This window comes from Notolabrus celidotus, chromosome 12 (genome assembly GCF_009762535.1).
Source record: "Notolabrus celidotus isolate fNotCel1 chromosome 12, fNotCel1.pri, whole genome shotgun sequence".
Classification (NCBI taxonomy): Eukaryota; Metazoa; Chordata; class Actinopteri; order Labriformes; family Labridae; genus Notolabrus; species Notolabrus celidotus.
This window is the reverse complement of record NC_048283.1, coordinates 20,968,773-20,992,215: the sequence shown is the minus strand read 5'-3', so window position 1 is coordinate 20,992,215 and position 23,443 is coordinate 20,968,773. Positions and strand designations below refer to the sequence as shown.

Sequence of the window (23,443 nt, the reverse complement as noted above, 5' to 3'; positions counted from 1 at the left end):
GACCACAAACATGTATGGATTTATTTGTCTAACTTGGAACTCATAAGCTTCTCTCTGGCTTCTTGTTTCTATTGGACGTGAAGGGAGCCGTCCTTTCCCAGCTCCATCTTAAATTGTTAGGAGCTTATGGGAGGTTATTGAGAGCTGTGAGGTTAAAGTGGTCCACTTCTTCTCTCGTCGAAGACCGAGCCTGCCAGGGGCCTGCGACGTGCCAGCTGGCACAGGCTGGTATGGATGTGTGTCATTAAACCCACACAGTGTTGTCTGAGGAGGCTGGGGGTGAAGGTGGTTAGCCAATTATTTTGTGTAAATAGGGAATTTCTGCTCACAGGCTTTTTATGGTGCTGATGTGCCCATGATTGTACCCCCCGACTGCTTGCTGTTGTTGATTCGACGAGTGTTGAGCCTATAAAAGGTCTATCGAGGCATTTCACCTTTACTTGTTCCACTTTTTGTTTTCAGCCTCCTTTAATTGCGCACAGTCTGTCAACATCTCTCTCCAACTCCAACACGTTCAACCCAAAAGAAATGTATTTTAGCATTTCACAGTTTTTTTCTGAGTTGAACAAGTTGATGTCAAAGTAGCACCACCACCACCACACTCAAAGCGGTTAACAAGCAAATTTGTGCTTTCATTATTTTCCCTTTAAGCCCCGCCACGTACCCTCGTAAAAAAGAGTAGTCATATTTTGATATACCGCCCGAGTTCCTGAACTCCCCTGATCATTGGCCATCTGATCCATCTGTAATTGATACTAATGACAGGTTACATTCCTGAGGTGCCTGTGTCATACCTAGTGTCTTTACAAACAGATTAAAGTATGATCCTCTCACAGAGCGCTGCAGAGCCAGGAGATATCCATGTCATGGAAGCTTAAGGGCCATAATCACTTCCACACTGAGTTTGAAGCCCAGCTATAGGAGATTGTGACTCATAAATCCCCCCGTCCCATCTCTGATACAGTCTCACTTCAGGTGATAAACTGACCGAATAACCCAGACATGTGCTCAGACAACTTTCCCCAGTCAGTGTGTCATTAAAGTTAAAGCTGTGATAGATTGATTGACTGCATACACACTATTTCCTCATGTAGAATGAATGGGGGACCTTATCAGGATCAGATAGCTTGACATGTGCTTACAGACATTTACAACCCTTCTATATTTTGTGGATTGCACTCTTTTAAAGCTTCAGGGGAACATAAGTCCAGTGTTGTCAAGCTTGTTGTAGATTTTTGTTCAAATCGGACATTGATTGGCAGATGATTAGTAATATTGTAAGTCCTCAAGGACATATTCCCTGGCTTGACTTTAGAAGGTAACATGAAGTCCCATTATTGATGCCATAATTGATTCAGCATGTGAAATGTGTAGCTGATACAGAGCACAGAAGAAGTCATTTTTTAGCATTTCACTGCCCTCTTCCGCACAAAGCATGTCTGAAAACCAACAAATTTGTGCTGAATATGCCCTTCTTCTTTTTATTGAGTGTTCTTGATGTGTTCGACAACCAGTTAGAAGTTTGGCCTTTAAAATCCGACTGTTCTTTCTTTGCAGGCCACAACTATTCAGCACTTCTCATCAGATCCTTTCATCTCTCTTAGGACGGCTCCACTTTCATTATTTTCATTTTTTTCTGACCCACTTGGACATTGATTCATAGACGCTCAAAGCACACAAGATTTTCATTTGAGGTGAAAAGGCACGATTGAATAGAAACAGAGGAATTGTCAAACCAAGTGCAGCTTCAGCTTCAAGGAGGGAAATGAAACACCAGTTGTTCTCCCTGTGTTTGCAGAGAAGTTTGGAGGTCTTATTAAGGGAATGTGTGGTGGAAATGAATGCAGTATACAGTCTCTTACCTTGTTTCTTCTGCATCAAATCCCCCCTGGCTCACTTGATCACTGCAGGTCCTCCCGAAGACACCGATACAGGAGTCTCCTGAGCAAGGGTGTTCACACAGAAATGCTGAGTCAGTCAACCTCTGTGGGGCCTTCATGTCTGGCATTAATTAGTCTTCTGAGGAGTATTACTGGCTTTGCTGTATCCCAACTTTGTGTGTTGCCTTTCTGCTGGTACACATTTTGTGTTGTTTTATAAACAGTGCCAGTAATGCTCCTGTAGATATCACTGGCAGTCATCCACCCGGCCAGTTGTTGCTACCCCCGGTCTCAGGATTAAGACCAAGCTTTATGAGGGTGCTGTTCAACAGAGCAGTGATGGGAAGATGGAGGCGGATGGAGGAGAAAATAATGTGGAGCTTGATCTTATTGGCAGGTGAAGCGGTTTCGTTTCCACAGCTGCGTTCATGTTTTAACATTTGATAGGTAAAGTGATGATGATGAATATCAGGTTTATGCTGTTTAGGTGAAAGATTTATGTGCTGTTTCTTTTCATGTGTTCAGGAATAAACCGGCCATATGTTTCCATTATATTTTCTATAAAGGCTTCTAATTTTGACCTGTAAGGTAATAGCTATAAAGTCAAACTTTATAAAAAGTATTGTGTTGGTTCATAGTCAGGTTTGCTATTTATTAGACTATTAAATAGAGGCGTTGCAGTATTAAATTGGTAGCAACAAAGCGTGATACAGCACATGATTAATCAGATTTAGCTGATTTGAGCTTGACTCAAGTTGATAATACATGTGGCGACTGGAAGAAACCAGAACATTCAAAAAGCAAAAGAAAACCAAAGAAGAAGTAAGGTAATAAATCACTACATATAGCCAATTTATTATTTGGCTGCCATTCTTTTGTAGTTATAATTATTCCTCCACATTTGGACCCCGCCCTTCCTCACATGCCCAAAGCACTGTCTGTGGGAGTGTCCATTTTTCAGGTTTAATTGCAGAGAGGGGATCTAAACCTCACTTATATTCTATGCACATTTGTTTAATTTGATAATGAGCATGTTGGTCTGTGTAGCCTCAGGTCTTGGTTAAGCACGGGGTACTGTTGCAGTCGAGCGGAGAGAAAGCAGACGTTCGTGACAAAATGGCTCTGGTTACCCCTTTGCCTCTGCAGCATCACAGAGGATTAAGTTCCTGTTTGCCGTCTCATCTCACTAGTGCAGGTCCATGTTGACAGATGTTGCTCCTGTGTCACCCTGCTTGTTGATGGATATTATATTTGATAAAACACTGAGCATATACAGGACTCTCCCTGTCGTGTAATCGCTTGTTTGCATGTCAGTGCAGTCTCCTACGGGAAAAATGTCAGTTTGTGCCTGAGTTTGTGGACCATTTATCACATTATTCTTGTGTTTTATTAGGAGCCATTCATATTTATTTTCATCCTGTCATACTCACTGCATCCTGATTGTCACTAACATCAGTGGTCTGTTGCTGGCACTGCGCCAGTCTGAAAAATCACACTGCCTTTGTGCAGACGGCATAAAAGCCCATTTGTCAGCGAGCCAAAATAGAAGGGGGGGGGATGTTGAGCAACTCTACCTGCTGTGCTCTTGTCTACAGTTGTATCTATTGGGTTTGTTTGAATGCTTCTTAAGCTAGTCGGAGGGTTAAAGGCTCAATCTAAGGTCCTAAAACAGTGGGTCTCACCACAGAAATTCAAACCGTTGGATTGGAATGTGCTTTATCTGTCAAACTTGGTCACATTTGGGATGCGAACACAGGCAGAAATGTTTAAAGGAGTTTTGCTGGGAAAAGTTTTCAAGGGTAGGGAAATGTATTAGCCCCAAATATTCAAACTACCTTAACAAGCCTCTCTCAAAGTAAGAGCATCATTGGATCCTGTGTCTATCCAGCAAACCCTTTATCACTGGTGTAAATATAGACTTACGTTTGAATTTTATTTTATTATCTATGGCTGAAAATGATTTTGGACATTTTCCAAAACATGCTCACCAAGTCCAAATTGCCTGTAGTTTGTGAGTGTGTGCGTGAATGGTTGTCTGTCTCTCCATGTTTGCCCTGTGATAGGTTGGCAACATGTCCAGGGTGTACCCTGCCTTCCACCAGATGTCAGCTGGGATAGGCTACCAGCCCCCCCCCCCCCCCCTCAAGATAATGGATGGATGGAATAATGGATGGCTGAAAATAATTCTTTACAAAATTAGACTTTAAAATCCCTTAATTCATTGTAGGTTAAAACTTCTGCTGCTAGTGTTGGAAGCCTTGTTTGAAGAATAGAGGTATAAGTTTGTGAACCTTTCTACAGATTTCATTCTTTTTGAATGATGGAGCCTGAGGTAAACTGTATCACACAAGGTAGGGACGTCCTGAGAGATGGACCGCCACATGGCTCTTTTTGATCTTTTCCTTGGATTTGTTGGAACTAAAACATTCTAATAAATAATAATAAATTTGACAGAAATTTCTTTTTTTTTTTTTTTGTCAAAAACTGTTCATTTGAATTTTTACACATTATAAGCAGAAGATTAAAAATAAAATAAGTGAATGAATGAAAAAAACAATAATAGCTAGGATTCCCTAGGCGGAAGAATAACCCTTAGGGTTACAATAGGGCCTTCGCCACCAGCGGTGCTCGGGCCCTAATAAATGATAATTATTTAAAATAAACGACAAAATAAAAAATAGTGAAAAAACATTAAAACAAATATATTACATTTACATATGTTTATAAATAAATACATGCAAAAGGTAAAAAAACCAATAACAATAAAAACAAACAATGATAATAATAATAATACCAAAAACAACTAAGAGTCAACCATCGGAATCTTCAACATAAATTGAAACGCTGCTCCCAAGTCGACACATTGTCCTGCCACCGCGGACGATACTGCTCTCACATTCACTTTCACAACTGAATAGAACCAGGCTGCATTGTTGTCGTCTTTGTTTTGGATTGTCACTGGGACATTGTAAGCAGTTGACAGGATGGTGATAGGGTCTTGGCATATCTCCATTAACACAGGGGGTGGAGTTGACCTCTGAGCTGCTCCCATCTTTCATTTTACCGTCAGAGACTGTCCCCGTTCTCTTCTGCCACCTCAGTTGTGCCCAAACTGAAAACAATAGTTTGAAAAAGCTTTAAGATTGACACACATTTGAAACTTTTGCGCATTGGCTCTTCAGCTGTGTTTTCTTGCCAGCCTCTGCCTGCCTACCTGTGGCATACTGATGGCTACTTTAAATGCAGAGAGAAATTCTGCTGCTTTATCTTGATGAAGTTGTTTGTGTATCCTACACACTCATACACACACACACACACACACACACAACAAGGCACACACATAAATCCCACATGGCTTTACGTCCAACAAGTAACATTTCCCTTTTCCTATTTTGTCCCTTTTTCCTTCCAGGAGAGGCAAGAAGCACAGCATTATTCTACGGACGCAGCTCTCTGTTAGAGTTCATGCCTGCATTGGTGAGTGATACACTGTATTTTAATCTAAACCTTACTTCACCATGCTCAGTTTCACTGTCTCTACCAGCACAGAGGTAGGAGCTGTGATCACCTCTGTTACTGGTGGACTGTTTGGTGAAGGTCCCAGTTGAACTTGCACAGTGGCAGTTTTGAGTAACAGCCCACAGTCTTAATTCGAGTGAGAATTAACGGCGTCTTAACACTGTGAAAAACAGAGCAGTAACACACAAGAGAGACTGAAAACACTTTGTTTTTGGAGTTACTGTGTTCTGTCACTTTGTTTTATTGGACCTCCTGGTGTCTTTGAGTAATGTGAGGGAACTAGCACAAAGCACTGAGTGGAAACATATGCATCACGCCTGCTTGTGACATGCACGCGAACACACTAACATGCACACTTTGAGTTTATCAGAGGTCGGCTTTTGATTAAAACGTTAATGCTAACTACTCAGACTTTATTTGCTACATTGTACATTGTCAGAATTTGGTTTTAGCTGGTGTTAGAGGCAGAATTTTCCTGCATCTTTCTAGAAATACGTAACTGATAAATGGGTGTTAATCATTTTGCCACCTTGTTTAAAGCAACTATAATGTAAGACATAAATACAAAGCCCTTGTAAATCAAGGGGTTTGTTTTGAGTACTGTGGCCATCAGTAGCAGAACGTGGAGAAGCACACGTTCTCACACAAAGACACATGCTGCCTCCTTAACAGGCTCCAAGTGTAAAAATAACCTGATGCCTGGAAAAGCTATTAGACTATAAATCGTGAGTATTGGGTCATTTTTCTCTAATGCAATAGAAGGAAACCAAAGGCCCAGACATTTTTCATGTGAATGAAGTCACTATGAGCTGAGAACTATCTCTAAAGGTCGAATCTGGTTATTTATTCTTCATAGTGATGCACAATGTTAGATATGAAAGTTTGGAAACTCCAGAGTGATTATTTTACAGAGATTGTTTCATCATGGCAGCTCATCTCGACACATGAAAATGGGGGTTAGAGACTGAGTTAGCTTCTTTTTGATGAGATCTAGGTCTTACATATTGATCAAGGTTGTGTGATTACGTGATTGTGTTTTTACAATAAGTAAGGGATAATGTATAGTGAACAGGTTGTGAAGCTAATTAGAATCATGACAGGGTGAGCAGGACCCTGTTGCAAAGCGGAGGGATTCTAACTTGCATTAACACCTGTTCACTTTCAATCAATCAATCAATCAATCAATCAATCAATCAATCAATCAATCAATCAATCAATCAATCAATCTATCTATCTATCTATCTATCTATCTATCTATCTATCTATCTATCTATCTATCTATCTATCTATCTATCTATCTATCTATCTATCTATCTATCTATCTATCTATCTATCTATCTATCTATCTATCTATCTATCTATCTATCTATCTATCTATCTATCTATCTATCTATCTATCTATCTATCTATCTATCTATCTATCTATCTATCTATCTATCTATCTATCTATCTATCTATCCATCCATCCATCCATCCATCCATCCATCCATCCATCCATCCATCCATCCATCCATCCATCCATCCATCCATCCATCCATCCATCCATCCATCCATCCATCCATCCATCCATCCATCCATCCATCCATCCATCCATCCATCCATCCATCCATCCATCCATCCATCCATCCATCCATCCATCCATCCATCCATCTATCTATCTATCTATCTATCTATCTATCTATCTGTCTTTGTTTGTATAGCACCAAATCACAACAAACGTTATCTCGAGATGCTTTTACAAACATAGCAGGTCTAGACTGTACTCTGTGTTACATTATTAACAAAGATCCATCACCAAGACAGGATAAGATCCAGTCCCCCTCTTACTGACAGGACTTAATCTCATCTCATCTTAATCCACCAAGAGAATTGCACCTTACATATTTGCTAGTTACAGCAGTGAGGAAAAACGTCCTTTTAACAGGCAGAAACCATGAGCAGAACCAAACTCATGTTAGACAGCCATCTGCTTTGACCGAGTTGGGGTTGAAAAGAGGGATAGAGGAGAATAAGAGAGAGAGAGTGATGATAGTGATGAGACTAATAGTAGTAGTAGTAGTAGTAGTAGTGAAGTCCAGTACATCCGTATCAGCTGGAGTCTGGAACGTCCACAGCAGCCGGACGTCTATGGCAGCGACTCATACATTATCACGTTTATTACCAGGCTACCAACTAAACAGAACAAGTTGACAGACAATTTTCAATTAAAGATGATAACATTGATTTAAAAATGTAATATTCATCCTGACATTTCTGTCCTCATGCAGCTCTCCTTCAAGGCTGTGCATTTGATAGACCCATATGGCCCATATGTCATAACTTCTAACGTTGTTACTATCATCACAACTGCATGTAGTTGAAGTTTTTTTTAGAGATGCTCTAACCAGCTCTGCTGCCATTGCCTGGATTACAGCACAGGATGTTGCTCTACTTTTCCCTATCAGAGATGGTTGGGGTCCTGTAGCTCCTCAGGCTGCTCTTACATCTGTGCCCAGCCCACTAACTGTCATCATTTCCCCACTCTCAAGACCAGCCTGAGACAGAGCGTTTTTGCCACAGTGTCAACAGCCAGTGGTGAAATTTTGATTTGATATGACGTGTTATCAGGTTGTCCCTGGCATCACTCTTGCTGAAAGGCATTCATCACTGTCTTTATGGGGTTTTGACAAGTTTGAATCAAGTACTTAACTCAGACGGGTAATCCTATAATGTATGGTATTAGCAGGCTGTTCAAACATTGCTATTGTTAATAATATTGTAGGCAGAAGCTCCCTGATTGCATAACCCTGGGTTGGAAGAATACATATCCAGTTTTTTGCCTGATGTCACAGGTTTGAACATGTCTTCAAATGTCTGCACACCACTCTGAACTGTCTTTACCCTCCTCTCTCTCCTCCTGCTGGCGCTTTGCTCAGCTTAGTGGTAACCTGGGGAGCAGCAGACAGACTTGCTGCTCCTCTTTAAGTGGATGATGACCCTCTTTCTCTCTAAGTTGACAGCCACCTGTTGCCCTTCTCTAGCCTCCTTCAGTGACTGCCCGTAAGGCTATAGCTGATTTATTTCCTCTGGGAGAGGTGGTCACTGTTACTGTAACCTGTTCAGACGTTTGAGCCTAATTTTATCTGACTAGAGGGCTTACCTCGCAGCCCCATGGGAGCAGAATTACTGGGTGATTTTCTTGCTCCACACACGGCAGATAATTTGTTTCTACTGAAGACAAATGGCATGGTATTCTTTGGACTGTGCACTTGCTCTGCATTAAGGGATTGAGCATTTCCCTGCTGTCAGTTTCATAACGACCAAAAGGGTCAAAACGAGGAGCCCCCTTATTGTCTTTGTTTTTATCATACTCTTTTGTCTTTCTATAATGAGGGTTGTTATGAAATAAAAGAAAAATGCTGCACTCTGATGCAACAAACTACTTTTGGATAATAACCAGTACAAAATGTACAGAGACATCAGAATAGCTTCTAAAGCGTGCTTTTTTATATCTCTGGAAATCCCTGAGAGGTGCTTCTTTTGTATGAGTTGACAAGCATCTCTAATAACATAACTCTTGTTTTATTTTTGCTAAACATTACTTTTGGGATGTCATTTGTTGTATTTAAATCTCCCATTATGACTGTATTTTCACTGGTAAATGGGTGCTAAATTAGCACACCCATGTTGTCAGGATACTCTGTTTATCCTAGAGGCCCCCTTCATTAACATGAGTGATGAGTTGGTCACATTCATATATGCAGTCTGTGTCATTAGCACTGCTTTGTGGAAAACCCATTGCATGCATTTTAAGTCTCATTGAAGTAGTACATAACTTTGTTTATGTTCTTTGGTTTGAGGGGTTTTCCAAGTGTACACATCACACGGCTAGCTCTCTGCTAGTGTGTATCTGTGTGCAATCATTTAGGTCTGTGTGTCAGTGTGCCTGTGTCGTGAACCGCAGGAAGACTTAATCCAGGCTTGCCTAATCTTTGGCATTAGCTCTCACATACATATGGCTCTGCATGGACCAGGAAGAAGATCTGTGTCAAAGAGGCAGTTGAGGAAGGAAAGTGTTCAAAAAGTGTATCCAACACCTTTTTTTACTGATCCTCCACTGGTGTAGTGATTTGTTGTGAACACACATAGAAGTAGTTAGTCTGTTTGTGTACAAAAATCTGTTGTTATGCAGGCTGTTTAACAAAAGGAACCTTTTTCAATAACCACAGTCTAATTATAAACATTTATGGTGTCCTAATTAGCTCCTAGAAGTAGCTTTTCTTTGATTCAAATGCCCAAATCACTGCAAACATCAGATAGCTATTCTGACTCCTTATGTACTAGTTTTAAGCCTCAGCATTAAGACAGCATTGAACTCCTTGGGTATGTCTTTGTATGCATAATATCAAGTATTATTTGATATGTGCATTATCCCCTTTGTAGGGAACAGGAAATAGCTTTTGAATATTTTTATGTCATTAGGAAACCAGCAGTGGTGAGAGTTTGTTTATATTTGTTTGACCAGCGCTACAGCCTGGGATCATGAAAATAAACTCAAACTGACTCTCTCTGCGTGTTAGCGTTGGCCGCAGCCTGTCTAAATTGTTGGGCTGTTATTGTTGTCGGTGAACTAGATGTGGTAGCGAGGGCCTGATTAAAGCAGTCTTCAGCTTGTTTTATTGTTGTCTATGAGTACAGTAGGCTCTCTTCGTCTGTGCCGTTTTGTCCCTCAGTCTGCCGTGAGGTGATGGTGAGAAGAATTCAGAGACAGAGACATGAAAATGTGGGCTGCAGAAATAAAGAAAAAAAGGGATTCTACTTTGAGAATGAACATATGGCACATGTGTTTTGTAATCACCACCAGCTTCAGCAAAGTAAAGACTTTTAACAAACTTTTCTTGAGTTCATACAGATGTACAGACAGAAGCTGCTCCTCCGGCAATTAATTACTCTACTGCCATGCTAGGCTAACAGTGGATCAGTTCAGTCTATCAACTGCAGTCCAGATAACTCTACTGCATCCCTGGGAAATGATGTTGAACACTGATATGCTCTTGCAAATCATTTTATGTGGATGTGAGGTGGATCACACGACCTTGGGAGACCAGTTGGAGGTGCAAACTTTTATTTTTGCATGCACTGCAACTTTTCACAAATCTTAAACTGAGAACTTTAAAACCTGTTCCCTTTAACAGCAGGTTCATCTGTCGACACATTGATCCCAGCTGAGGAGTGACGGCTGTAATCAGAGGTGACACATTCTTAGTGGATTATCCGCCTTATGTTTTACAACCTCTTATGATCCCGGCTCAGCACATGGTTCATTGCGACTGCTGTTGACTTGCGTTTCTTTTTTTTTTCGTGCTATAATTTTTTCAAATTGATAGTTTTGATCTTCAGGTTGACAACTGCAAACTCTGTGGTTGTTAAAGGGAAAGATGATGAGCAGTAAATTCTATGCGATTATCCCTCTGAAAAAAACATGTGGGACGATGAGTTCCTGGCAGCTAACAACCTAGTTGCATAGCTACATTTACTGTTAACAGCACGCCTTTCGTGTTTGTTTTTCTAATTAATGTGTGTGAAAATGAGTGTATGGGATGTCAGCACATTTTCTCGAGGCGATAAGATCTCCTGCGGGTTATGGGGGTGCCTGTCTTTTCCACACACTCTGCCAGACCTGCATTAAGCCCTCAGCAGTATTGTGAACACGTAAAATCAACAGATCCTGTAGTTAACCTGCCTATTAAAAGATCAGCTTATAAATGTGATCTTATTTTGTAGAAGCCCAGACAGTTAATCATACCAAAGGATATGGCTCGTGTCCAGCTCACTGCAATCTATTAATGTATTTTTTAGACATTCCTTTCTTGTTAATTATATCTGTGTTATAGCTCTGTTACAAAGCACCTTTGCGTTGGATCACACACTGAGGATTCTCCACAAAAATGTCAAATCAAATATGTGCTCATGTGCCGAGGAAGCAAGGGAATAATTAAAAACGTACATATCACCCGTGCAACCGTGAGACACACAGGAAGATCAAATGTCCTGGTCTCTCGTCTTTTTGACTTCCTGTTAACAGACCTAAAATGGAATCATGGATTTAGAGTCACCCCATGAGGCCAACCTAAACAACATCATGCCAAAGAGGAGAAATCGGAGCCTGCAAAAATCTCAGAAGGAGAGTTGAGTCAAGCGCAGGTCGTGTTTTTCAAATCACAGCTGATAGCAAAAGTAGATCAGTGGAAGGGTTTGATGGTATCACTCACCTCACACTTTCTCTCACTTAGCTTTTATATTCTCTGTGTTTGGTCGTGAGCCCAAGAACTTACATGCAGACAGATAACAACATGGTTAACACTTCATTTATAGGCCACCATAAAGAACAGTAGCTTTGTCCCTCACAACAAAAAGTACCATTATGCATAGTTTGTTCAGCTTAAGGCTAATTGTTGCCTGTTTTTTTTTAGATCTGCCTCACATACTGCACAGTGCTGTTGGCTTCTATAACATTAATTCATGTAAGCACGCTCATGTTCACATGCACACACTGGAGCAAAGGCATTCATGTATTAAGAAGCCATCTGGTTCCAGTTGTAAGGCCCCTCAGCGCTGCTCCTCAGCCGTCCAAGAAGAAGAGAGCTGTCTATGTTTTCATCTGAGAGGGGAGTGTTTTTTCCTCGCTGTGTTTACAGGATAGAAAGAGACGAGTGAGCTTGTAGCCTGACACTAAAACTATATTCTTGTAGATGACAAGGAACCATATTGACTCATTATTGAGTTCAAGTGGAGTAAATAATGATATTCACTTCTTCTTTTTTTTCACAATCACTCCTGACAACAAGCCAAACTTCTGACAAAATCACATGATGTGTTCAAAATTGGGTTAAGTTACATTTTACAACCAGCTTGTTGCAAAATATAGTTTTTCAAAGTGGCACACATAAAAAGACCCGCTGTGAGTAGACGACATGTGAACCACTCTGGTGTTTACCACCGCTGTGAGATTGGGGCAGCTCTTGTTGAAATGGACAGGTGTGTAACCTCAGCAGCCACAGAGCCTAAACATCTGACCACTCACAGGAAGGAGAATTTGGAAGCAGTCTGAGTTTGTTTTTGCCCTAACCAACATTTATTTGAAGTCTGAGGAGAGTTGTTTATTGTATATTTATACAAGTGGTCCATGATGGTTTGGAGCTGAGGTTTGATGTGCCTCTGCACAGCCGGTGCACTCTTGGTGTATCCTGAACAGAGGGAGGAGAGTACACAAGGAAAACCTGTACATTTAGATTGATTTCACTTATACAGTCCCTCCAGGAAGTTGCGATTTCGCGATCGCTACTATCAACGCAAATTCAACCAATCTTATGAACCAGCTCTCCCCGCCTATATGCATCTGTGTCATCTTCATTGAGATTTTTTACTCCCTGTGTGCGTTAGTGACAAAGACACAACCGGGGGACATCTGTTTAATATTTGAGGATTGACATTGTTGCCGCCATTACCGTAAAAAGCTCCGCATCTAGAGCTTGATTTATTCCAGTTTGGTGATACATCAGACACATTTAGTAAGTGTTGATCAACTCCTTGTTGAAAGATGCAGATGCATTTCAGAGTGCTGTAAACTGACTGTCTGCCAAGTGCCTTTGTCACCGTCGTAAATGTGCAACACAGCCCTTTCATGGCATTTTTCTGTGAATCAGGAGAATCAAAATACAGTCACAGTGGCCACATCAAGAATGTTTTCTAAGAACTACTGTAATTTAGCATATTTACTTGCCCCTGAGATGTTATTGGGGGAAAAAAGCAACAAAAAAAATCACAACTTTCACCGCAATTTTTTCAAAAAGCTGTCGCAAAATCAGGCTTTGCAACAACCACAAAAAACCCTGCGAAATCCTGGAGGGACTGCTTATATTACACAATGCAAAGGTACAGTATGTCAATGCCATTCTGCTTAAATTAACAAGTCAGGGACAGCAACAACCTTTATATATAGGTTAACTTGAGAGTTGTTGTCCTTAAGCTGGACTTTGATTGTCAATGCATAGTGAAAATGCCTGCTTCCTTTACCGTAACAGTTTCCTGAAGCCCATGTGTTCATCTTTGAATATCTTGCTCTGTTTCACAGACACTCCAGGACCTCCAAACACTCTTTTTTGTGAAATAAAGCAAAAAAAGGAGCAAAGTCTTCCAATTTTAAATCCAAATTTTAATCAAAACTTGAAAATATGCCACCTCATATCTTCCATCTGTTCTTTCCTGGCAGAGTTTAAGTTTTTGTTTAATTACTTCCATTTGTCATAATTGGATTTCAAGTTCAGAGAAGTGGTTATAGTATATAGGCATGCAGGCAGAATTTGAATGCCAGTATTGAGTCGAAAAAAACTCTGACCTATAACTCAGTCCCCTTCTGGCATTCAGCCAAATCCCAGTGTGCCATGGAATTCCTCCTCACATCCTCCCTCACATGTCACGCTGGCTCCTTTTCTCTCCTTCGGCTTTGATGTCAATGCCTTTGTAAGGAAATGTCTCTTTCCCTCACTGCATCAATCAGGAGAATATGAGAAATGCTTAAGAGAAGCAGAAAACTTCATATTTCCTCTGTTTGTCGTTACAGTAACTGTCAGTCATGCAGCGTTCGGTGAAACAGCGATGTTATTTCTGCTCTCACCTTGGATCAAGTAGTGTTGCCACAGCTGGCTGGCTTTGAATCAGTTTCTATTTCTGTTTTACTTTGAAGGAGTATTTATTGGATTTTTGTCACGTTCATGTGTGATGATTGACTTCGTCTTGACACTGACATCATATGAAAAATAAATATTGACATGGATTGTTTAGTCCTGAGTTTGAAGGGGTGTGGCAGTGGTTTTTGTATAGCTCTGGTTTGGCCATGTGCTCAATTGGACGATAAACTCCAAATGTCACTTTTGTAACTGGTTTAGAAAGATTTTCTCAACAAATATCACGACTATTTTCTTTTAGCTCATTCTGCCTGCTTCACCTTCCTCCTCCTGACTTTGCAGCTTTTCATGCTCTGTGCAAATATGATGATTGCAGGTTTCATGTTTCTGTTTTATCAGGTTAACAGTAGCTGTTTCATTTCACGGTGTATGACAGATTAACAATATCCTTTTTATAATCTCTCCATGACTCCACTCTGCGCTGTGGCTGTGGAGCACCTGTGGCTTCCTATGTTTCACATGGTGTTGTGGTGACTGGCTGAGGGCCAACAGAAACTCTAGAGTTATTCACCATGAGGTATTTTTGCAAAGGTAGAAAGTAATGTGGCGATTTGTGGTGATGTGTTAATGATTTGATAGCAGTTCACTCGTGCTCTGGTTCTTTGTAACCACCCAGAGGGGGAGGCGGGATATTTCCAACCATACTGATCCATTGTAAACATTAGCATGACCATTAGATGCCTCTTTCTTTTTATCAGTTTCACACATATTCAAGGCTAAGACACGACTGCAGTGGGTATTATTAGAGGTGATGTAAGCTTGAGTCCAAGGAGAGGAGTTTGATATCATTATTTCAGGACCTTGATTTGAAACAAAATATCCTTTTTCACTATCATCCTCTCAACAGGTCATGTTCATGCAGTTGAAACTAAACACTGTAGTGTGAAAGGATTTGGGAGTTCTAAAGAATGAGGAACAAAACAAGTACAAGTTGTGCATTACTATATTCAAAGGAATTTGACACTTGTAAGGGAGACAGTGAAAATGTTATTTTTGTTTATTGAACCTTTATTTTAACAGGAATATTCCCATTGATATATAAAGTCTCTCTAACAAGGGAGTCCTGGACAAGACAGCAGCATAAAAAGTTGCACAAAGACACAACAACAAACAATAACATGTAACTATTACGTCAATTAATAAATTAGCTGTTAAGCAGTTAAAAAAAGTGCACAAACTGATCAGATGATCCTTAATTATAGTTTTAAATCCTCCAATCGAATTATACAATCCAGTTTTAGGTGAGTTTGAAGCTCAGACCAGGATAAGGGAGCAAAATCATTAAAAGCACTTTTACCAAAAACAGAGTGAGTCCGAGGAATGACAAAAATAATTTGTCCATGGGACGGGGAAGATTACAGCCACTGACAACTTTAAGAGACAATAAGGACCATAAACAAGACAAATCAAATATTATACAGGTGCTTGACTTAAAGCTCCTATAAGGAGTTTTTTGTTGATCATAAAACAGACTGAATAAACAGTGATGCCTCTTTATGACTCATAAAAGCAAACAAGACTATCAGCATAAAGATTTACAATTTCTATATTGAACATTTTAAACTGCTGTGAGTGGGTAGGTGTCGGACCAGACGACTGACAACACTCTGAAGAAAAAGCCTTTGTTTACATTTCCTACATCACAGATTCCCGAGGAGTGATGCATTTGTGGTAAGAAAGCAAGGAGACAAGAGGTTTCACATTGTCCACCAGGGACACTAAAATCAACGCAAACAGATAGTTCCTCACAGGAGCTTTAAATGAAGATCAATAAAGGAAAATAATTACCCTATTAGGCAACTAATCTACATTTCCATCAATGGCAAGGTACATTTTGACCATCAAAAAGTCTTAATTAGTGCGGTGCCGTTGGCCTAGCACCCCTTATACAGAAGCTATAGTCCTCATCTCAGAGGTCGCAGGTTTGATTCCAGCCTCGACCATCTGCTGCATGTCCTCCCACTCTCTGCTCCCCACATTTCCTGTCTTTCTTTAGCTGTCCTGTCCATTAGAGGCAAAATGCCCCAAAATATAACTTAGGAAAAAACTAAAAAAGGTCCAAAATATAACTTTAAAAAAAAAGAGTCTCAATTAGTAGCACTAGCCACTCTTGGCTTTCAATTAAGGCTTCAATTGAAGCTGGAATTCTTGGTCCCTTTATCTCCGTGCCTAACGATGTCCAGTTGAAGAGTCTTGTTGAAATAAAGAGCTCAAGCACCAGGAGAGTCTCCTCTGGCAGCCCACCCATGACTCTGAAGGGGGCTACTCTAGAGTGGTCTTAGCAGGAGAAGATTGGACAACTTGTCTGACATTCTTCGGAGCTCAAGGGGAGAGGCATACAGAAGATCAAGAATGAAACAAGTGTGTTGTTTGAATGTCAGCGAAGAGCCCACTTCACAGATCCAGGCATGTTTGGCAGTTAGGATGGCTCTATTTGCAAAGTGTCCCACAAACACTCATTTAAAAGTGTAATAACAGTGAATCATAAAAGCTTTTATTTGAAAGCAGTAGCAACTGAGGACATTTTCAAGTAGAGAAAGTTTTAAATTCAGCCAAAAAAAAAAAACTGTCAGATTTTTGAGCAGCATATAATAAATTCAGCATTCATTCCTCTGTGGTTGGACTAAAAGAAACATTGTCTGCTTTTGCTTAGTCTGAATTATAAAGAGGGGTGAAAATCTGTATTGGTATAAATCACAAGTGATGTGTCCTGAAGTCGTGAGGAAAGCAAGCCATGTTTGCATCATTGTTGTGGTTGAAGCTGTGTAAAGTTAAGTCTCATCTTGCAGTGAATCTGTCAAACACTGTCCTGATCCATTCAGATCCATTCAGATGTGTTGCGTGGTGGTTTTCTTGGCGGTCACTTAAGGATCATTGAACACATAAAATGCTAAAATGTTTTGCTTAGACTTCTTGTTTATAAGATAAAAGCTTGAATATAAGCCTTTAAGCTCTGTGTTTGGAAATGAGAAAAATGTTTGAATATCCCCCGGTGTCTGGACCTCACCATTCAGTGACATCAGTGGCTGCTCTGTCTGCTTGTTCTCTGATGAATGCCTTTTGTATATGGGAGGTGCAAGACAAAGCTGAGGGAGGCGAGATCAGGTTTCATTCAGAATTTGCTATTCACACATGGACACTGAATAGAGGGGGTGGACAGAATTTACAAACATGCAAAACTGATTGTATTATCCTCTTTTGCTCTATATGTTTTTGTCTATTGTTCTTTTTTTCAAGAAGTGGGGATGGGGGTATAAATGATTATACCTTAAATTATGGTAAACCATTTGAATAGTCTTCACAGCTTTCTGATTGGATCAAAAAACAACAACAACACAGACATAATGGACTTAGTCATACTCTTGGTCAGACTGCCTTTGAACATATTTTATATTCTCAATCTAATGTTCTATGTTTGTCTAGCTGGTCAGAATACCTCTGCCTTTAATTGGCCTGCTGTCCTTAATCGGTGCAGTTGATTGGAGTAAATTGGCATCTGAGCATGTGCGCTGAAATGAAGGCTTTGATCTGAGCAGGAGTTGGAGCAACAGATTATTTTGACTGTAGCTAACAACTTTCATTCATCTTATTGATCTATTTATTTCTTCTTTTTATCTGATCTTTTTTAACTGATTTTAAATTTTGCTTTCTACTCTTACTTATTTTATTGATTTTACTGTATTGATTTTATTTTATTTTTAAGTATTTTATTGATGACTGTTTTCTATTATTTTACCATTTCTGTTGTTTTCTGTCGTTCTGTTCTTCTGTGAAGCACTTTGGGCTGCATGCTTGTATGTATGAAAGGTGCTAAATAAGTAAAGTTGAGATGAGTTGGGCTTAGCGTAGTTTTGTATAGTTTTCTACTTTTTTGGTAAAGAAGAGAAGTGGCTTTTGTTTGATAGCTGCCGATATTTTGAAAAAAATATCAATTTGTTTCATTTAATATTAACCTCCCAGGGCGTTGGTGGCCTAGCGGTCTGAGCGCCCCACACACAGAGGATACAGTCGACGTTGCAGGGGTTGCCGGGTCAATTCCGGTCCGGTCGACCATTTCCTGAACGTCTTCCCCCGCTCTCTGCTCCCCACATTTCCTGTCTCTCTTCTGCTGTCCTATAAAATAAAGGCAAAAAAGCCAAAAATATAAAAAATTAATAAATAAAAAATATTGACCTCCCTTTCATTTTTTGGATAAGAAGCAAGTTAGTCTGTTTAGAAAGCACGAGTCAGAAACTTCACGTCCTGCAGCAGTATCAAAAAATATTTTTGTATAAAGTTGCCACTACAACTTTAAAGTACCAGTTAATATAAAACAAAACATTGGAGTCTTGACTGTAAAAAAAAAAAGATACCGTTTGGTCATTAAGTGATCGATGACATCCCAGGCCTTTGCAGAGGGTTAAACACTCACAACAAATATTCTGAGATCAAGTGAAAAACAATGTATTTTCTCAGCTTTTACATGATAGAAAGTGTGATGCAAACTTTCATACAAACAGGGTTTATGATAATATATCCTCAATGCCATCAATCAATCTTTATTTGTATAGCGCTAAATCCAAACAAACGTTATCTCAGGACGCTTTAACAAACATAGCAGGTGAAGACCGTACTCTCTGTTAAATTATGAACAAAGCCCCAACATCTTGACCGGATAAGATCCAGTCCCCTCTTTCTGACAGGACTCGATCTTATCCCAATTAATCCACCATGAGTATTGCACCTCGCAGTATTTAGCTAGTTACAGCGGCAAGGAAAAACTTCCTTTTAACAGGCAGAAACCTCGAGCAGAACCAGACTCCTGTTGACAGCCTCCTGCTTCTACCGAGTTGGGATTGGAAAGTTGGATAGAGGAGATTAAGAGATTGACGTATAATCCAAAAGAGAGCAGGGGGTGCACAACACATTTTCAGTGCACTTCATTTGATCAGTTATCTGAATTAAACCCAGATATTTCATACAAAGAGGGCAGTCTTATTTGTCCTAACAAAACACATATTAGCCCAATTCTCCATCTAAACTTTCCACTCCTGCAGCTGAGTTTAAAGTGGTATCAAATTGAGCAGCTGTGCTGAAAGGAAACCTCATGGAATTCGAGTTTGTCTTCTTTTGAGCATTTATGTTTTTAGTTCCAAAAAACGTAGACCACCAGGTTTAAGGTTTCCATAAGTAAAGAAGTCAGAATGGGGTGTTAAGGTGCAAGAATCAAACGTCTTTGGATTCACACATTTGTGGCATGTGGGCATGATTCGACACAAGGGAATACTTAACCTTAGTTGATCATTATTTAGCCAGTAGGTTATTTATCCACAATTTTCAAAAGCTGATACATCTTTAGGCATGTAGGCTTATTAAAACCATTGGCTTACACTTGGTGCTGTGCTTTGTCTTGTTCTACATTTAGGTACGCAAAGTTCCCCAGCTCAACCTTGCCAAAAGCCTACGCATGCAAGTCTGTGCACACACCTGCTTTCTGACAGCTGCTGTCTGCTCTGCTTTGTCCCTCGGAGAGCATGTCGCAGGAGAAAAGCCAGGCTGCACACACAAACACATACATCAAATTTTTGATCAGAACAGCTCGATTATGGCCATACGAGTGACTTATAGACACATTTACGGTGCACGGCAGTTATTCACTCCAAATCCCAAAGTCTCTTCCAACAGCTGTGTTTCAGGACCACAGAGAGAAGGCAAAGGGGAAAGCAAGAGGAAGAGTCTCAGTGCAGATAAGGCCATATGTCCCATACATACCTTCATGTTTCATAAATTATAAGCTGTGTTTAATTGATGCAGTCGCTCTGTTGTGTGCCGACCAAGCGGCAACCTCTGGTCTTAAAATATGAAGCCCATGCGGAAATGCTAAAGAGTCTAGTCTGGATAGCTCATTTCTCGATCAGCACACACTGAACGGGGGTGAATTTTTTCAGAACGCAGGATTTTCGCAGATATTAACATTACGAGTTTTCCATTATGAGAGGCACAGCTGACTTGATTGACAGGCGGGAACACAGTAGCTGTTGTCTAGGAGGCTCAAAGCCCGCCTCTTTACCTCACACTAGCTCAACAGCAGTTATGTTGACTTCAGCTTGTCCAATATGGCTCCCGTCGACGATCGGCTTCAAAACGGCGCTTCAGAAACAGATGGGTGACATCACGGATACTACGTCCATTATTTATACAGTCTACGGCTCGGATGAAGTTGTTCAGCATTTCCATTATGGCACCCACTGACGATTGGCTTCAAAACAGCGCTCAGGAATAGATGGGTGACGTCAGAGATACTATTTACAGTTTTTATACAGTCTATGGTGCCAACAAAACGTGTTACAATACAGTTCTATTTTCTGCTACATTTGGCATTTAATTTTCCCAAAACACCTGACACTTTTTCCATTTCAGTATCCGTGTGTTGAAATAAACTGATATATTTGGCCCTGCCTAGATGTTTGAAGTAAATAGAGTTTCAAGATCCCCCCCCCCCCACACTGTAGACTGATCAGTAAAATAAGACTGTGACCTTTCACTCCCAACAGTCTGCCGTTGCAGGATGCAGGAACTTCTAGACTACCAAATATGAGCTGTAAAAGAGCCCCCAAACTTGTCATGTGATGCCATCTGAGACCTTTGTGTCTCAGCATTTAGAGGAAGCGTTAAAGCTCAACCTGTCAGCCAGCTGTGTGCTTCTGCTGAGGCTTGTCCCGAGACTCAGACTATCGTTTCACTTTATTGGAGCCGATACAGCTGGTATCTTCTTCAAACTTGGCTCACAATAACAAGAGTTGAATTGAAATTTTTTGTTTGGGCATGACAACATATTACCTGTATGACATTTAATCCTGAGACAGAGTGAACAAATGGGTTTCATTAAAGCAAAGTTTTGATAAGGTATGAAGAAGAAGATGTTTGTTCTTGATGAATGGCCATTGTTTTCAAAATAAATCGGGATTTTTTTTTATGCACATCTGTGCGAGGAAAAGACACATGAAAGCAACGTATCCCATTCCAGCTCTTGTCAGGCACTATCTCACGTGGGGCATGCCACATTGCTCTGGTTTCCCTGACAAGCTGAGGTAGATCTCCATCTTCTGACAGCAGAGTCGGGGTCAACTGGGGTTAACCCTGTCTAACCCCTCTGAGCCACCTGGAGACCCCCACTACATGGCTCACCAGGATTATCCATCACCCTCCCACACATTAGCTGCACCCATAGAAAGGGCCATTGAGGTCATTTCTGTCTCTGTCTCTCTTTCTGTCCCCTTCTCTATGCCTTTGATGCCTCTCTTTCTGCAATGCTGATCCTGTAAATGCGATAGGATGAAAGGGCTAGCTTGGCACAGGCCTGGGTGACCTCTATAGCTGCGGCTATGGGAGCTAGCTGCACCCCCTCTTTGTTTGGGTTGACGCTCAAGGGAAGCCATCACCCCTGAGGTCAGGCAGCAGGGGCTGGCTGAGTGACTAGAGGACCACCTCCTGTCACAATTAAATGATTAATGGAGAAGAGACACAATCCCAGCTCCTGTAAGCTGCACTGAGTACTGAAGCCTTAACATCATTTCATCCTTTTGCAACCCTCTGTGGTGTTTAGTCGGGCAAAGTTGATAGGAAAATATCTTAAAGAGACCGTTTGGCATGAGATGTGTTGACTTCCCTTCAAGACATTACCTTTTGGACATATTGTACATACCTGCTCCCCCTAGAAAGACTCTATTAGGCAATGGTTATGTTTGGCAATGGTGAACCTCTCAACCATCTTCTCCTTTTTATTTAGTTGGCACGCAGAAAATCAGGGTTAAGTGGAATTCAGTCTCATGTACTTCTTCCTGTGGAAAGTTACTGAAAAGGACAAATGATATTTCATCTCCTGTCTGGGACATTTCACATATGTCAGATTTTTTATGGCTTAATTTTGCATTAATCTGCTGCCCCATATTTTTTGTGCTTAACCACTTTTAATGCCCCCTGTTTCTAAATTGAGAAAGATGGTTTGAGAGGGAGGGGGAAAGACATGGAGGAATGTTCCCCCGCTTAGACGTCATGTGGTGTATGACTACATGCACGGCCAGGCCAGGCTTTCCAGGCCCTTTTCAGAGTGACAAGCCTTTCCTGGAAGTCTCAATTTACCTCTGAATAATAGAAAAGGGACGATATATCACACACATGTACTGTATGTCTACATGAAAGAGGGAGTTATTGGAGAACAGGAGCTATTAGTGAAGAGTTATAGTAAGGGGAGGCATTTATGCACTTAGAAATACACTCGATTAGTGTGCTCTTTTTTTTTTGCAATTAATGGCATCTTTATTTTTCTTCACGTTTGCCCTGATATCCAGCCAGCTGAGCTCCACATGTTCGATTCTCTGTCTTCACACTGTTGATCCCTGTTCCTCTCATCTATAAAACTAACTTTAGACCTTGAAGACGTATCACATTGTACAGAGCCGTGGATCGTAGACGATGTCTTGAGCCAGCTTTATTTCGTCTGTTCCCCATCAGGCGCACTGCCTCAGCAGGGCCTCAGAGCCTGCCCGTGAGTGGAAATCTTTGGCCCGTGTTATCTTTGGAAAGTGTCGAGTCCACAGAAACCCAGGAGCATGGAGTCCAGTGTCAGCTCGACATCCTAGGCTCACCATTACTTAGCAAAGATGGAGACAATTTTGCTCCACTGGTATGGAAATGAGTTGATGAAATCTAAAGGAAATAGCACCACAAGGACATTCAATACGGTTTTGTACTCATAGAAAGAAAACAAAAACACACCTGATTATGTCACTGTAATTGAGGAAGGTGATCTGTTTTGCAGTTTTGAGTACTTTGACTACATTTAAGATGAGGAGACATGATGACCAACTTCTCAAACTGAGAGCTTCATGATCAAATAAGATAGTCTCATATAGGACACTGCTTCCATCTGACATACTGAGGCTTTTCTGTCATGAAAAAGTTGAGGGAATGTGGGACAAAGAGCTCCATATGTGCAAAAGGCTCTAATGTAACCCAAGTCCTGCAGTGCAGAGGGCCTCATCCACTTAATGCAGGAATCCATCTCATTCTGCCTGTCTATATTGCTGTGATTTTTTTCCTCCATTCATAATGACCCCAGCAGGAGACTAGATGGCCTCCTATACATCGTGCATGTTGTGGCGGGGCATGACAAATTAGCACCCTGCAGAAATGCAGAATTTCTATAGATGTTTGTCTCATCAAAACAGCATGGCTGTTTCCTGACTTGGCAAGCAGAAGGCTTACATATAAAGGAACATTCATAAGACTTTTGGGCAGGGACAGTTTTTCATCACATATTCTATTCTCTATAATGCA

General features: G+C 40.7%; 1 protein-coding gene across 2 annotated transcripts in view; it reads left to right on the top strand.

Annotated features, from left to right (window-relative positions):
- Positions 1-23,443, top strand: part of fhod3b (formin homology 2 domain containing 3b) — a 98,704-nt gene that overhangs the window by 10,180 nt on the left and 65,081 nt on the right. For both annotated transcript variants that reach the window (XM_034697359.1, XM_034697358.1), the window contains exon 3: positions 5,293-5,357. In XM_034697359.1, the coding sequence (XP_034553250.1) occupies positions 5,293-5,357 (65 nt within the window). The remainder of the gene's footprint in view (positions 1-5,292; positions 5,358-23,443) is intronic.